Below are 16,221 nucleotides of genomic sequence, written 5' to 3' on the forward strand. Positions count from 1 at the left end.
TCAAGAACGCTACTTTTTTTGCTTACATTTATAAGGTTAAACCGCTGCTTCGACCATTCGTATCTCACATTTCACCGCAAAGAGTTTCAAGTTAAAGAGGAAGCAGAGTCTGATTAACTATTCATGGCATCAATGAATGGATAACATCTAATATCCCCGTAAAAATTCAAGTTACCATGATTGTCAATCATGTTTATAAGGAAGAAAAAATAGTCATAATTCGGACCAAGATTGCTCAAATGTTCCCAAGAATGCTAAATTTGTTATGGATGAAAGCATGGTTCATTTTTCAGGGGAACATGAAGGTACGACTATTAAGATAATGGAAATTATGGGAATTATTCTTTGTACTTTAATAAAAAGGACCTAATGTTGTTTGTTCTTTTGGTTTTTACACATTGCAACCTCAAATACTCTAATGTTACTTGCGTTTTGCAGGTTTTATTCTAGCTGGATATGTAATTTTCTCAATTTTCCGTTGTCCCTTTACAATGAGTATAATGAAAATTATTTTTTGTGTTTTTAAAAAGAGAATCTAAAATTCTTTGTTGTTTGGGTTTTGCACATTGTAACCACCAATGTTTAATGTTATTTGTGTTTTGCAGGTTGATGAAGGTTGGCTAATATGATTTTCTTAAAGATATGGTGCAAGGAATTTTCTTTATTTCTCTATAATAAAATATGAGTGTAAAAATATAAGTTATACGTGGTTTTAACATTTAATTGTCCACTTAATTTTTTTGATGGGGCATCTTTTTTAATTAGTGTGGAACTAAATATGAGGGTTATAAATGCATATAACCATAACGGAGGAAGGTTATAACTTTTACATCTGTTAGATGTAAATGGCTGGGATGAGACTGGGATGGTCGGATCATCCGTTTGGTTCTGAAAATGTTATCTGTATGTCGATGGCTTAAAACCCCCTTGTGTTTTGTATTATAGATTCGTAAATGAATAGCATCAACCCAAAATTGTTCCACGAGTGCATGAACATCCACCGATTCTGGATTGGTGTTATGAGTTGTTTGACGTTTTTAAGTTCTGTTAACATTAGGTGATTTCACATCTAATACGATACCTCAACGCTTAAACGGTTACATAACACTAATTAATCAGGGATAAACTAGACATTTTGTAAAATAATTGGCTAAGAGATTTTTGGAATTACTTCTTAAGGACCTTTTTTCTTAGTCCTCAAGTGATGGGCCTCGAATAATTCTTATAAGAAAATCCATGAAATTATTTATTAGAATATCTTATACATCATTCACGAGGGGAGGAATGAGCACACTGGTTTTTGAGGGGTGTACAATTTTGCAGCCCAAAAAATAAAAGGAAAGAAAAAAAAGAAACTCTGTCCATATATCTATATATATACACACATTCAGGTGGAGATGGTAAACCTTACATGAAAATGATAGGTCCCGACTGAACAATCATGGCCCACCATTCCCAAGTCAAAGAGTCCATATGTATAGAGTTTTTTTTTGAGATCCAATAATCATTAAGAGCTTCTCCAATGTTCATTGTATGTATTTTCGATGTGACAATACAAATAAGACATTTTCCTTCCTATTTTTCCTTAAAATCTAGGAGAAAAAAATATTCATCCCCAACCGTATTGGTTTTGTTCGCTATTTTACCTATAATAAAATTTATTTTTAATAACTTTAAAATTTTATTAGAGCTAAAAATAGTTATTTGATATATTGAAATTAATTTTAATTAAGTAAAAACCGACTAGGATTTGCTAAAATCCTCTAAGTGAATGTCTAGTCAACGCCAGAATAAGCCATATCATCTATACATTTATTTAAGAAGTTAGGGTTGGAGAAAAATTTAAGAAAAATGGTAGGTGAATTCAGACATTTATGAAAGAGGGAAGATTCATGGACACTCTTAGATGGACAAGGTCAGACATGATTTGCGCCATTTTCTCTACAAAATCCGAACGACAATGAATTTAATTCTAATATTTTGATGATATATTCCTCTTATAAGACTCTACATTCCTACAAAAAAAATGTACGCAACTCGAGATGTATAAAACCACCATCTACCCCTTTGAATATCAGCCGTTCAAAACTAACGGTTGAAATTAAAATTTATATACGGTGAGGATTGCTATTTCGAATTGTGTTCATTTTTTTTTGTAGGAATGTAGAGTCTTATAAGAGGAACATATCATCAGAATATTAAACTTAAATTCATTGTCGTTTGGATTTTGCGGAAAAAATGACGCAAATCATGTTTGACCTTGTCCATGTAAGAGAGGGTCGGATCCTTCCTCCTTACGAAATACCCTGGTAACGTAAACAACGATGAGATAAGAAAAGTTTACCCCACAATATAGAACACTTAGGGCCAAAATGCATGAGATACCCGGATAACATAGAAAATGATGAGAGAAGGTTAGCTAACTAACAAAGAGAGAAGGTTAGTTAAAAATGTGTCTCGAATCCAAAGTGGAAACCAAGTGCAACAACATATATAAATAGGTGTAGCCCGGAGTGAACTACAAAGTACGTTAAAGAGAAAACATATATCACAAATATGGCTCCGCAGGAAACTGTTTACAATAATCCATATGGTGCGGTACAATCGCAAGGTACAAAGACTGAGCTGACGCCTCCTTCAATAAGAAGATCTGATTATCTCTGGGATGCCGCAAATTTGGTGATAGTAATTCTTGAACATATATGTGTACTAGCTGCTCCATCCCATTTTACTTGGAATGCATTTTGGGTTTGTGTGGTATTGAGTATCTTATGTGGACCTATCGGGATTGGTCTTTGTTTCCATAGATGCCTTTGTCACAAAAGTTTGAAGCTTAATAAATCAGTTGAATATTTGTTTGCTTACTTCGGACTTCATGCTGCACAGGTAGTTAGCTACATGCATATGCACCTACATCTTTCTATGTGCTACCCATATTTTGTTATTTCGTGTATGTGTATTTTCTTAATGTTTTTCTGTTGTTGGCACTTGCTCATTCAGGGAGACCCAATATATTGGGTAAGCGTTCATCGGTTTCACCATCAGTTCGTAGATACCCTCAAAGACCCACATAGCCCAATCGAAGGATTTTGGTTCAGCTACATAAATTGGATTTTTCAACACACCTACCTAAGGGAAAAGGTTTCATTTTCGGTCTGCTAATAATTATTTATTATTTACTTATTACTGATTCATAGCCTTCATTGCCACTTAATTGAACAAAAGTTGAAGTTAAACCGTGTCAGGAGAATTCCTACGATAGTAAACAGTACTGTCCCTGCTCACAATGTGCAATGACATCAATGACAACATTCTCATAATGTTTTTGCAGTGCGGAAGACGAAACAATGTTATGGATTTAAAAAAACAAGCTTACTACAGGTTTCTTCGGAAAACGATATCCCTTCACTATGTTGGACTTGCACTACTGTTGTACTTGGCAGGAGGCCTGCCCCACTTTATTTGGGGAATGGTAATTTCACTCACATAACCTAGGGAAAATCCGGTGATCTAAGTTTCATTGCTGGATCCACTGCATCATAGCCAAATTTTCATCAGCATATATTCGAACCGATTGATAATTTTATTCTGATATATATATATATATGTAGGGTGTTAGAATGGCATATTCACACCATGGCACGTTCATCATCAATTCAGTATGCCATATATGGGGTAAAAGGCCATATAACACCAAAGATTTATCCAGAAACAATTGGTTGATGAACATACTGAACTTAAGTGGAGAAGGATGGCACAACAATCATCACGCCTTTGAATTCTCAGCTCGGTTAGGTCTCGAATGGTGGCAGCTCGACTTTCCTTGGTACGTTATAAAGCTACTTGAGAGCCTTGGATTAGCAACAGACGTCAAAGTCCCTACGGAAATCCAGAAACTAGAAATGTCTTGTAAAAGTCAATAACGGATTTTCATCCTCTGGTATTACGAAGTATTACTTGATATGGGTATGGATGGATATCGCTAATAAGTGATTTTTATTTCCTTTTTGGTATTCCGCTAGTAGATGATTTGGTTTACACTCACTTTCTATTTGGTATTCCGCTAGTTTTTTTTTTCATTTTTTTTTATAATGTACTTGTTGTTCTTGAAATAACTACTAGAAGTAGTTTTTCTTTTTTGTTTTTTAGCTAAGTGTTTAATAGTTACAGTAGTGGGTGCATGTTGGATGCCATTATATTATATTATGTCATTTATCCCCGTCATGTAATAGCTACTTATATTATCGTTAATGAATGACTTGGTTTGCGTCACTCCCATTTCACTTTCTTCGGGGCAGGGACAGACCTTGCAAGGGGATAACCAATGCTATAGCACGTCCCTGTTTCTACTCACAAATTTTTACATGCAAAAATCTGTGGGTTTTGTAAATTTTTTTTGTTTTTCATTTTTTTTATCATCATCAAATCATAAGTATTTCATTTCAAATAAAAGCATTTGCATGATGATTTTCAGGAACAACATGTACATCATAATATGAAATAAACACAAAGAAATATGCAAAGTGCAAACAAATCGCGAAGAGAAAAAGCGATACAAAACGATAACATCTAAGTCTTGTATTTTGGGGTTGGAGAAGAAATAATATCCGAAGTTATAATTCGACCATTTTGATGGATTTTCTTCTATAAAAAGAGATGCTCCCATGATTGAGAGAGTGATTTACCCAAGAATTCTTCATATGCAACGAATAATCCGGATGACCTATATCTATTTTTATATGAAGAAGAACTTGATCTTGTCTGTGCCGAATCGCCGATATACTTGTATCAAGAAAACCAAACACGAACAAATTGTTAGAAAAAAAACACTATCCTTTCATTTTTTTTCATTATAATTCTCTTCTTTGCTGAACAAAAATAATAGTCTTATATGCAAAATCTATCAAGTTTTGTATTTTTTCCCTTCTACAATTATGCTAAACCAATTGTACAGGTTATTAGTCCCACCTTTAACAATGAACAGTTGAGATTATTAGTCCCACGTTGTATAAGTTACCTAAGATCCTGCGGTTTGTAATCTTACGGCCACTTCACTCATAGCCAATTGGTTTTGAGTTGGATGCTCACGTTCTAACATGGTATCAAAGTAGGTTATTTATGTCGAGTCATTTGGCCGAGGCGTGTTAAGTTTACTAATATCATATTGTATGTCATAAGTTACATATTATACGGGTTAGCTAAGGTCCTGCGGTTTATAACTTTTAGGCCTATTCCTATGCACATGCCAAAACGTGATATTTGACATATATGCACCCACTATGGGTATACCAAACCGCCAAACTCATATGCCTATATGCCAGTCCTGGCATATAGGTGTTTGAGGGTGAAAACGGTTTCTACTGATTCCGGTAATTTCGTGTGTGTGGGTGAGAAATGAGTCTAAACCCTAAACAATGTAATGCACAGGAGTACTTTAGATTCGACAAATCAATCTGTACAAATCCGGCCTAAACCAAGAAATGGTCGTTCCATACTTGCTTCGGCCACAAAGTGAAGGAGAACGGTTGGTCTTAGGGAGGGAAGCGATCAGACTGTTGAAGCCAGAATAGTTGATTCTGAAAGGTATGGTTGTTTTACGACTTGTATCAGAAGGTAAAGCTGGATAGCCAAGATGGAAAACTACCAGGTGATTTCTGAATGTTGTAGTGTTCTCCTGACCAAAACTTGTTATTGGTGGAAATAGGTGAGATCTACTTATACAAGTCGTAACAAAATGTGCCCTGGCCTCGTAAGAAGTGAAACTGTTGAGTAATGGAAGAGAATGGTAACGGGTAACGCCTGGAATTGATGTTTCCAAAATGAAGGATACATTTCACCATTATTTCTTGTCGTTACTAACCGCCTTACTCTTATGACACTTTCTTGTAACGGGCGCATTGCACGGCGCACGTTGTAAACCGCTAGACCAATACCCTGATGAGCATCCCCAGTTTGTGACATGTTTTGATGTCTCGAGTGTTTTCGTGGAAAACGTGTAGCATGTTGCTGCGTGTGACAAGTTTAAATTGAGAGGCTTGCCGATTCGGTGGCGACCTTCGACGGTCGAGATTTGCATCTCAAGAGGAAGGGAAGCTGTCGATTATGGCAACCTTCCGTTGGCGGCTAGCGGCATGGCTGCATGGCCAGCGTAGCCTTGGCGTGGCCAAATTAGCTAGGGTTTGGCATTGTGACCAAAGAGTTGGCATCATACGGCTTGGAAAGGAGCTTCTGGCATTGTGCGGCTTGGATCCATTGGTGTGATGCGGCTTGGATGGAGCCGTTGGCATGGTGCGGCTTGGGTGGAGCCATTAGCAATGTCTTTGGCCAAGTGGCGTGGCAAGGTTGGCACACCTATGGCACAGTGGAACGACTGGCATGGTTAGAATGCCATTGGCGCGTTTTAGGCGCGACCAAATTAGGGTTTTGGCATAAATCGTGGAATTTGGCATTGGGCCAGAAGTCGCCACGCGTTTGGCGGCAATCTTGTACCGCTGAGATTTGCATCTCAGAAGGAGGGGTAGCCGTTGATTGTTGCAACCCTCCGTTTTGGCAGCCAGTGGCATGGACGGCCTGGATTTAACATTGTTTAGGCGCGACCAAAATAGGATTTGGCATAAACCGTGGAATTTTGGCCTTGGGCCAGAAGTTTCCACACGTTTGGTGACGAACTTGTACGGCTGAGATTTGCATCTCAGAAGGAAGGGTAGTCATTGATTGCTGCAACCCTCCGTTTTGGCATCCAACGACATGGAGGCATGACCGACATGATTTTGGCGTGGCTGGCATGGCTGGCATGCCATTGGCACGGTGGTGCGGGGGGCATGGTTGGCATGCCTTTGGCGCGAAAACTTGGCTGACATGGCATTCCATTGGCACGGTGGTGCGGCTGGCATGGGTGGCATGCCTTTGGCGCGAAGACGTGGCTGGCATAGCATGCCATTGGCACGGTGGTGCGGCTGACCTGGTTGGCATGCCTTTGGCGCGGAGACGTGGATGGCATGGCATACCATTGGCACGGTGGTGCGGCTGGCATGGTTGGCATGCCTTTGGCGCGGAGACGTGGCTGGCATGGCATGCCATTGGAACGGTGGTGCAGCTGGCATGGTTGGCATGCCTTTGGCGCGGAGACGTGGCTGGCATGGCATGTCATTGGCATGGTGGTGCGGCTGGCATGGTTGGCATGGCACACCATTGGCACGGTGGTGCGTCTGGCATGGTTGGCATGCCTTTGGCGCGGAGACGTGGCTGACATGGCATGCCATTGGCACGGTGGTGCAGCTGGCATGGTCGGCATGCCTTTGGTGCGGAGACGTGGCCGGCATGGCATGCTATTGGCACGGTGGTGCGGCTGGCATGGTTGGCATGCCTTTGGCGCGGAGATGATGCTAATCAGCACTGAGGGCTCCGCCGTGGAGCATGGTAAAAAAAAGGTGCCCTGGTAGTTTTCTCCTAGATGTATTGAAAGGCTCAATATATGTGCTAGTGGAGACATTAGAACTCACAGCTTCGTTTCCTTACAGAGTGACGTCATGTCAGACCGAGGTTTTACGATTTTAACCCTAAGCTAAAAACCACCATCAACACTTTCCTGTGCTCGCTGGTCAGTCAATCGGTAGCGTTAGTCAAGCTGTCGCTCTTTAGTTTGATTATCGCTGATTAATTCATCATCTAACGGCTGCAATGTTTCACGATTATAATTTATAAAAATATTATGATAAGCACCCGAATTCACCGGCTACTTGTCTAACATTATTAAACTCATAATTTGTATCCACGATAAAACTTATTCCATTGGCTGGGGTACTAGTACATCCTTTGGTTCTTTTGTTTCTTCTTTTCTCTCTCCATTTTTGCTTAAGAAGTGATTGTGTTTAAGAAAGAAATAATAGTTAAGAAGGAAAAAGAAGAGTTGAGAAGGGAATTGTGAAGGGTGGAATGGTGTTGGTGCAATATTTATAGGCGTTAAAATATCAAACGCTGGCGATTTTGTTTATAACGCCAGCGACCTAGTTAATATCGAGCGATATTATCTATATCGCTAGCGATAAAGATTTTATTGTTGACATTATACTTAATATCGCTCGATAGAAAGTCTAGCGCTAATCGGTTTACCCATAGTGGCACAAATGATTTGCCGTGCCACCTGGTATGTCAAACACCATTTTTTTGACATGTGCATAGGAATAGGCCTTAGGACCACTCCATTTTTTGCCAATTGATTTTGAGCTAACCGTCCACTTCTGACATAAACATAATGTTTATAGCCTTTAAGATCACTCCACTCTTTGCCAATTATTTTTGAACCAAATGTCCATAATGATCACGAGCACCCCTGAAAGAATTACTGATCATAAGTTAGAACATAATGATCACGTGCACCCCTGAAATAATTACTGTTCATAAAATTACACTTGTTTTTTTGATGCAAATTTCACATGAGATAATGAGTACATACACAAGTACATTGGCTAGCGGGGCATTCAAAAAAAATTCACATGAGACAATGAGTACATACACAAGTACATTGGCTAGTGGGGCATTCAAAATTCACGTGAGACAATGAGTACATACACAAGCACATTGGCACATGACACAATGAGTGCATCATAGTCATACATAAGTACATTCATTAGTGGGGCTAAAATTAAAGAGGTTGTTAAGTTCTTGGTTTTGCTCTTTTTAAATTGCAGTCAAACAGTTCAAGGGATCCGCATCCGCCTGCGGCGAAAGAAATATATTTTTTTTTGTTTTTTACAGTAAACTGAAGGTGGCCTTGCATCAACTTTTGGAGCATGCAACCTAAAGCGAAGAAATAGCCTATACCTTTTGTCTACAAAGCTGAACTTAATTTACGGGTGTAACTAATAGTCGTACGCGAGCTATCAGCTAACATCTTAATTTCCACTTAACAGCGCGTTGTATTCATCTCATTTTCCACATTATATAAAAATAACGTCCTAATTAGCAATCCGGTAAGTTTATCCTACGGCGTCAAAATCAATCATGATTCATGGATCAAATTCACGATTTTGTAGGCTTTTTGAATCAACAGCGGACCAGTTTCGTGATATTTTAGGTCTCTCCCAATAACCCGCACTAATTTACATGAAGTGAAGAAAAGTAAAGGACACCAAGGCCCAATGAATCTAGGATAATTTGGCTCACCCGACCTTACCATCACAGAGAAGAAAAACCAACATTTTTTAGTAAAAAAAATCACACAGCAAAGTGATAACGAAATAACCTCAGCAACCTATCTTTGCGTGACAAACTCAATATTACTAATAAGAGGTATCAGTTTACTAAGAAAGGTAAATATTTCCATATAAGACGAACAAAAAAATGCTTTGTTATATACGGGGTTTGGTACTTCACTAGTAAAATGGTACCTATTAGCACCTATGTGCAAACTGATGATGGTATTTTGACAAATCAAGTAGGTGATCATAAGCGAGAAGAGCTTTATTTATTTTACAATATGTGGGAAACCAATCAATTTGTGGTGACTCCTGTAACAAAAGAAATTGATACAGTAATTATGAGTTTCATGACAAACATAAGTCATACTTTGCTTTGAGAAATTGATGACTACAATTCAGTCTTTTTCGAAACTTTTTTTTTAAAGAAAACTTAGGCAGAGCCTAAGGATATGGATTGCTAATAATGCAAGTGTGGTCATTGTTTAGGAAAACATTAGACCCACTGCTAAGGTTCTTACAAGTTATAGCCAAATTCAAAGGTTGGAGATTTTGGGTTCTATGTAACAGTTGAAGATCCAATAAAACAAAAGTTACAGGTTTGATATGTAATAGGGATTCTTCATTCGATGTCTGTTTTTCCTTGTGGTAGTTTCTACTTAATCTTCCTTTGATTGCTTGGATGTAGAGAGTGTTGAAGTGCTCCAGGATTTCACTTGTTTCAGCATGTATTTCTATGTTCATGTGCTGATTTTCCTCTGCCCATTGAAAGGCTAAGTCTGCTCCTCCTGTGGCTCCTTCTGCTCCCCACTGTCCTGTGTGTCCTCTGCTATCAACATAGTTGCCTACAAAATCAGTAATAGTCAGGGAAGAGAAAAACTGATAAGTGTTGGGATCCTGAATAGTACAGATTTTGATTAAGAAACCAAAGCTCTGCTTGTGTTGTTGGATCCCAACATGAGTTCCAGGAGTAGCTATATGGGATTCAGTCTCAATGATATGCCCCTGAGTATTCAAGGCATGGCAATGTAACTTGTGAATTCTGTTATAATCACAGAGATGTTGTTGAATGCTGAGAGTAGTATTTTTAGCATTTGGAGAGATGTTTTGGAAAACTAGATCACATCTAGCCTTCCAAATGAACCAACAAGTGGTTGCATAGATGCATACATTATGACTGATGTTTGCATTGCAGTCCATGCAAACAGTATGTTGATCAAATGAGCCATGATTTCCACCTAACATTTGCTGCCAGATTTCAGTGGCTGCAGGGCAGTTGAGGAACATGTGTGTCATAGTTTCCTCCCCACAGTTGCATAATTTGCATATGGGATCAATATAGTGGAGAATGCTTGCAGTTTTGGCATTTGTTGGCAGAATTTCATGAGCACATTTCCAGAGAAAATTTTTGATAGCTGGTGCCACTTCCAAATTCCATATAGCTCTCCAGTCTCTTGTTGTTTGATCATTTCTATAGAGATTCTCTATTTTGGCTTTGTATAGAGCTTTAACAGAGAATTTTCCTGTGTCGTTGAGATTCCAGTGAATACTGTCTTCTTCTATGGGGTGAATATCAAGATTAATGATGACTTGAGAAGTGTCTGAGCTAAAAGATTTGCTGTATGAGTTGAATATTCCATTCCCTTTGATCTGTCATTAAGTGAGATAGCAGTTGGATATCATTGGGGAAGTTTGCAGGTTTGATGAGTTTGTCAGTTGAAGTAGGTGTCCATAAGTCCTCCCAAATTTTTATTGTGTTGCCATTTCCTATTGTCCATTCACAGTGTTGCTGAATGTTCTGAATACCTTCTAAAACCCCTTTCCATATCCAGGAGTCTCCATCTTTAGCTTTGGTGTTCATGCTGAGAACATTTCTTCCCAATAAATATTTGGCATCCATCAGTTGGTACTAGAGAGGATCCTTGTCCTTGTCCAATCTCCATCCTATTTTTGTTATCATGGCACTGTTGAAAAGCTCCATATTCATAAAACCTAATCCACCAAGCTCCTTAGGTTTCCAAATAGCTTTCCAGGCTTTTGGGTAGTAGCCTGTGGGGTTTTCTAGGTTCTTTCCCCAGAAGAAGTCTCTCTGTAGTTTGTTCATATCTTGACAGATTTTCTTTGGGATTCTGAAACAATTCATTTGATAGATGCTCGCTGTAGAGGTGACAGATTTTATTATAACTTCTCTTCCAGCTGGGTTCAGTGAGGAATTCTTTCAGCTAGACAGGTTTCTCTTCATCTTATTCACTCTTGGTTTGAAAGATTGGATCTTGCTTCTATGGGTAAATAAAGGAGAGCCTAGATACTTGTCATTTGTAGGTAGAATTTGAACTCCAAGAAGCTTGCAGATAATAGTCATAAGAGATGGATCAGTGTCTTTGCTGAAGAAGACTCCTGATTTGCTGAAGTTGATGAGTTGGCCAGAAGTATCTCCAAAAATGTTGAGGATATCCTTGAGATTCTGTGCTTCAATAGTGTTTGCCTTACAGAAAACCATACAATCATCAGCAAAGAGGAGATGATTTATGGATGGGGCATTTCTACAAATTTTTACTCCAGAGATGAGACCCAACTCTTCAACATGAGATAAGGTTCTGGATAGAGCCTCCATGCAGAAAAGAAACAGGTAAGGAGACAGGGGGTCTCCTTGACTGAGTCCTCTAGTAGGGTTAAAGAATTTGTAAGGGGAGCCATTTAGAAGGACAACAGTAGAAGTAGTGGATATGCATTGCATAATCTTGTTGCTCCATTCAGAGTTGAAGCCAATTTTGACCATAATTGTATGAAGAAACTTCCAGTCCACTCTGTCAAAGGCTTTAGCCATATCAATCTTGATCCCCATACTTCCTTTGTTGCCTTTAAGACCTCTTCTGGTTCCAATGTGGTGAATAATTTCATGGGAAATGGCTATATTATCAATTATTTGTCTTCCTGGTATGAAGGCAGATTGGTAGGGAGATATGATTTTGTTGAGATATGGTTTCATTCTTTGGGCTAGCAGTTTGGATATGATTTTGTCAGTGGTGTTGCAGAGGCTAATGGGTCTGAAATGGCTGGGACTAGTAGGGTTATCAATTTTGGATATCAAGGATATGAAGGTTGAGTTCATTTCTTTGAGAAGGTATCCAGACTTGAAGAAATGTTGGACCATTTTAACTAGGTCCTCTCCTCTAATGTCCCAATTCGCTTGGAAGAAGTTAGGTGGGAAGCCATCTGGTCCTGGAGCTTTATCTTTGGCCATGTTGAAGAGAATAGCTTTGACCTCACTATCTTCAGGAATTCTATTGAGATTTTTGTTATCTTCAGTGGTTATGACTGTAGGAATGAGGTTAAGGATTTCAGTGTTTATAGAAGGGGATTCTGAAGTAGCCATTTTTGAGAAGTGGCTGGTGAAGCATTGCTTTATGTCTTGGTAGTTTTCAATCCAGTTTCCAGAACTATCTTGTATGGTATCTATCTTGTTCCTCCTTAATCTTCTTTTTGTAGTTTTGTGGAAATAACTTGTATTCTTATCTCCCAATTTTATATATTGATCTCTGCTTTTTATTTTCCAAAATTTTTCTTCAATGTCTTGCCATTCTCTGAGAACTTTCATTGCAGTTTGTAAGGCTTTACTTCTGTCCTGATTGAAGTAGTTTTCTTGTAACCAATGCAGATGTTGCTTACATTCTTCAATGTTTGTCTTTATGTTGCCATAAAATTCTTTGTTCCAGATTTTGAGTTTCAGCTTGATCTATTTGAGTTTTCTAGCAATTAGAAAAGCGCTAGAACCAGATAAGTTCCTCTGCAAACATTCAAAAATGATATCCTTACAATCCTTATGGTCTAGCCAAGGACCAAAGAACTTGAAAGGGATTTTACCAGTACTCCAGTGCGGATTAGTGTTAAGCAAAATGGGATGGTGATCAGAGCCAATATCTAAACGATTAGTGATAGTAGAGTTTGGATATAGGATTATCCATGACTCAGTGGCTAATCCTCTATCTAATCTCTGCTCAGTGAGAGCAGGCCCACTTCTCTTATTTGTCCAAGTGAAAGGGAATCCAGTGCTGCCTAAATCATTTAGATCTAGATCAATAATCTTGTTACTAAAAATATTAGCTTCAGCATTGTCCAGTGGTTGGGTACTGTATTTTTCAAAATCATGTAAGATAAAGTTGAAATCACCAATAACCAACCAAGGGAGGGAGTTCTTGGAAGCAATATACTCCAAAACTTTCCAAGAATTTAGTTCACACCGAGTATTATTAGAATTACCATAGTAACCAGTGAAGAGCCATGGAGGGCCACTAGTAGGCTGTATTTTAGCATTGATATGGTTAAATTAACAGTCTAGAATTTCAACATCAAGATTGTTCTTCCATATCATTACTAATCCACCAGCTGTACCACTAGCCCCTCCCGGATTAACATGCTAACTTTTTTGGATATTAAGTAGTTTCATAGAATTTAAAAGTTTACCATGTTTCTGTTTGGTTTCAGATATGAAGCAGATATCAGGATTAAATTTGGTCAGCATATCATTAAGATAATTTTTAATATATTTTTTCCCTAGACCTTGGCAGTTCCAGGCTATAGAAGTAAAGAATTTCCAAAAATAGGATATAGGGGGGGTATTTAGAGGCTGGTCTCCTAGCTATAGGATCATAGTAGCTTATGATGTAACAATATGTGGAAATAAAATGTTGGTTGCAGTTTAATCCAAGATAGGAGATAGAGAAGGGAATTACCTCAGGGGTTGGTGTTGATGAGCCAGAAACACCATTGGTCATAAGGGGAAAGCTTGAGGCCAGAGGTTCAACATAGTTTTCTGGGTAGTCCTTGAGTCTTTTGCTGTTGTCAGTTTCAATGGTTTCCATAGGCTCTGCACCCTGAGTTGATTGCTTCCTTTTTGGCATGACTTTCTGCTTTTCCAAATCCTTAATACTGTCATTATCAGAGGGTGAATCTTCTTCAGTGAAGACGTGAATTGTCTTTCTAGATTTCCAAGCCTTCTTTTTAAACTGGACAGTTTCAGCATCCATTTTTCCTTGATTTGAGCTAGAGTTATGATGGTTTGGGAAGGGATGGTTGGAAAGATACCAGTGGTGTCCAGAGTTTGGTTGGCATTAGTGTTTGAAATATTTTTAGCTCTAGTTGCTTACTTGATCTTTGTTTTAGCTTGGTGATTCCTGTAGTTGGTGGAGATTTTCTTTGAGAGCTCAAGTTTTCTGTGCCTTATTTGGCTGGCAATGACATCCGGATGTGGGTAGTTGGGATCAGCTCTAGCAGAGGCTCCAAAAGTGAGGTGTTTTGAACATGAGGGAGCAAATTTAGAAATTGTTTTTTTTTCCAATTCTTTCTGTTTTGCATTCCTCATCTTGATTTCAAAGTCTTGAGCAGCATCAGCATCAAATTATCCTCTATGAATGGCATTCCTTCCTTCTTGAACGGAGTTTTGGTACGCAGTTTGGGGTGGTGGGAGAGATTGAGGTGTTTGCAGGCTTTTGTGATTTGAGTAGTGGGATTTTGAATTTGAGGGTGGGATGGGGCAGGGTGGGGATGAGTGATCTAATATTCTACAAACTTTGCAGAATTTGATTCCATTGAGAGCATAAGCAAACTCCAGCCAATAAGAGATAGTTGGGGTTTCAAAAACTTTAATACCAAACTTCAAAGGTTTGGTAACATCAATGGTAAGTTTAACTTCTAAATTTTTTTAAAATTTGTCTCTTCCATAAGGTTTCTTGGCAGTTTGAAAAACTCCAACAGGTTTTAGAATACTTTTGATATCTGGTATGATGTGTGATGGGATTCTTTTGATGAGCAGCCAAACCATTACCTTAGAAAATTGTTCTTCATGAATTAAGTATGGGCCTCCAAGGGGGACACCAACAAGAACCATAAGCTTTTCAAAAACTCTTTTGGTTCCACCATTCCTTAGTGTTGAGTAATCATCTTCATGAGTGAGTCTCAGGATGAAAAAATTCCTTCTTCTATTCCAAATATCTAGTTCAACTCTACCATTAAATTCCCAGTTGTTGTTGATGAATGTACTGATTATGGATGTTTCATAACAGATATTGCTGCAGAGTTTTCCAATAAAACACCATTTCCAATCTAAAGGTTGTTTGGCTCTAATGTTGTCAGGGTTTAAGAAAACCTTAGGATAAAGATCTTCTTCAGGCATATTGAGGGTTTTGTTCATCTGATCAACAAGAATTTCAATGGTTGGGTTGGAGGGATTTGATGAGGAAGCCATTTGTGGTTAGTAAACGAATAAGAACCAGTAGGTATATTTACCAAAGTGTATTCTAACAAGGCAGGACCAGCTGTGGTAGTGTGGGGCATTCACCCAAGATTTAATTTGAAAAAGATTCTTGAAAATGTCAGTAATGTTGGTCTTTGGAACAAAGATGTGGGTTGTACTCAAGTTAGTCCAAACTGGTTTTGATAAATACTGATCTGTTGGGGTGGACATCACTTTGTAGTTCAATTGGTGATAGCTGTTGCTGGATCTCGTGACTAATGGGTTCTGGCTCATGTACCTGCATACAAGGACAATAAAATTGTTATTTAAATTGTTTAGAGTCTTACCTTGTCCTTCCCATTGGGGGTAGTAGATGGTAATTGTGTAGTCTTCATAATGACTGAGAACGACATGTCTAGCTGAATTTTGAAATGGTGACGCAAGTTGGATTTGTTCTTTTTCTTTGATGAAGAGGTTGTCTTTGAATTGATCCTTGGTATTGCAGTTGAAGTGGTCCTTGTACTTGCGGCTGGAAGGCTTTGAGTGGTTAAAGGTGTCTGAGTCATTTCAAAAATCTTGTATCTGAGTGGGTAAAAGTGTCTGAGTCATTTCGAAAGTTTGAGGTAGTTTTTGTATTTGGGATTGTCGGGTGGGAATGTTGCAGATCCATTTACTCAAAATCTGACCCTTTGACGTGGAAAGAGAATTCTTTCCAGGTGTCTGTTGCCGCTTTGCATGAGCCAATGGTGGTTCTTTGCTTGTAGTAGGCCAAATAATGATGCTAGTAGGCTT

At 38.6% G+C, this 16,221-nt stretch overlaps 1 protein-coding gene across 1 annotated transcript; it reads left to right on the forward strand.

The window, feature by feature from the left end:
- The first annotated feature begins 2,542 nt into the window (after positions 1-2,542).
- Positions 2,543-4,003, forward strand: LOC113336208 (acyl-CoA C20 Delta5-desaturase-like). Its single transcript, XM_026582191.1, has 4 exons — positions 2,543-2,886; positions 3,001-3,141; positions 3,332-3,472; positions 3,612-4,003. Exons 1-4 carry the CDS (start codon positions 2,557-2,559, stop codon positions 3,921-3,923), a joined length of 924 nt encoding a protein of 307 aa, XP_026437976.1. The 5' UTR covers positions 2,543-2,556; the 3' UTR covers positions 3,924-4,003.
- The last annotated feature ends 12,218 nt before the right edge of the window (positions 4,004-16,221 follow it).

This window comes from Papaver somniferum, unplaced genomic scaffold, assembly GCF_003573695.1.
Source record: "Papaver somniferum cultivar HN1 unplaced genomic scaffold, ASM357369v1 unplaced-scaffold_150, whole genome shotgun sequence".
Taxonomy (NCBI): Eukaryota; Viridiplantae; Streptophyta; class Magnoliopsida; order Ranunculales; family Papaveraceae; genus Papaver; species Papaver somniferum.

What these genes read in the sequence shown, in the direction of transcription:
- LOC113336208 (XM_026582191.1), top strand. Translation starts at nt 2,557, where the DNA reads ATGGCTCCGCAGGAAACTGTTTACAATAATCCATATGGTGCGGTACAA. An exon ending in ACACCTACCTAAGGGAAAAG is followed by an intron (nt 3,142 to 3,331) that starts GTTTCATTTTCG and finishes ATGTTTTTGCAG; the next exon opens with TGCGGAAGACGAAACAATGT. An exon ending in CCCACTTTATTTGGGGAATG is followed by an intron (nt 3,473 to 3,611) that starts GTAATTTCACTC and finishes ATATATATGTAG; the next exon opens with GGTGTTAGAATGGCATATTC.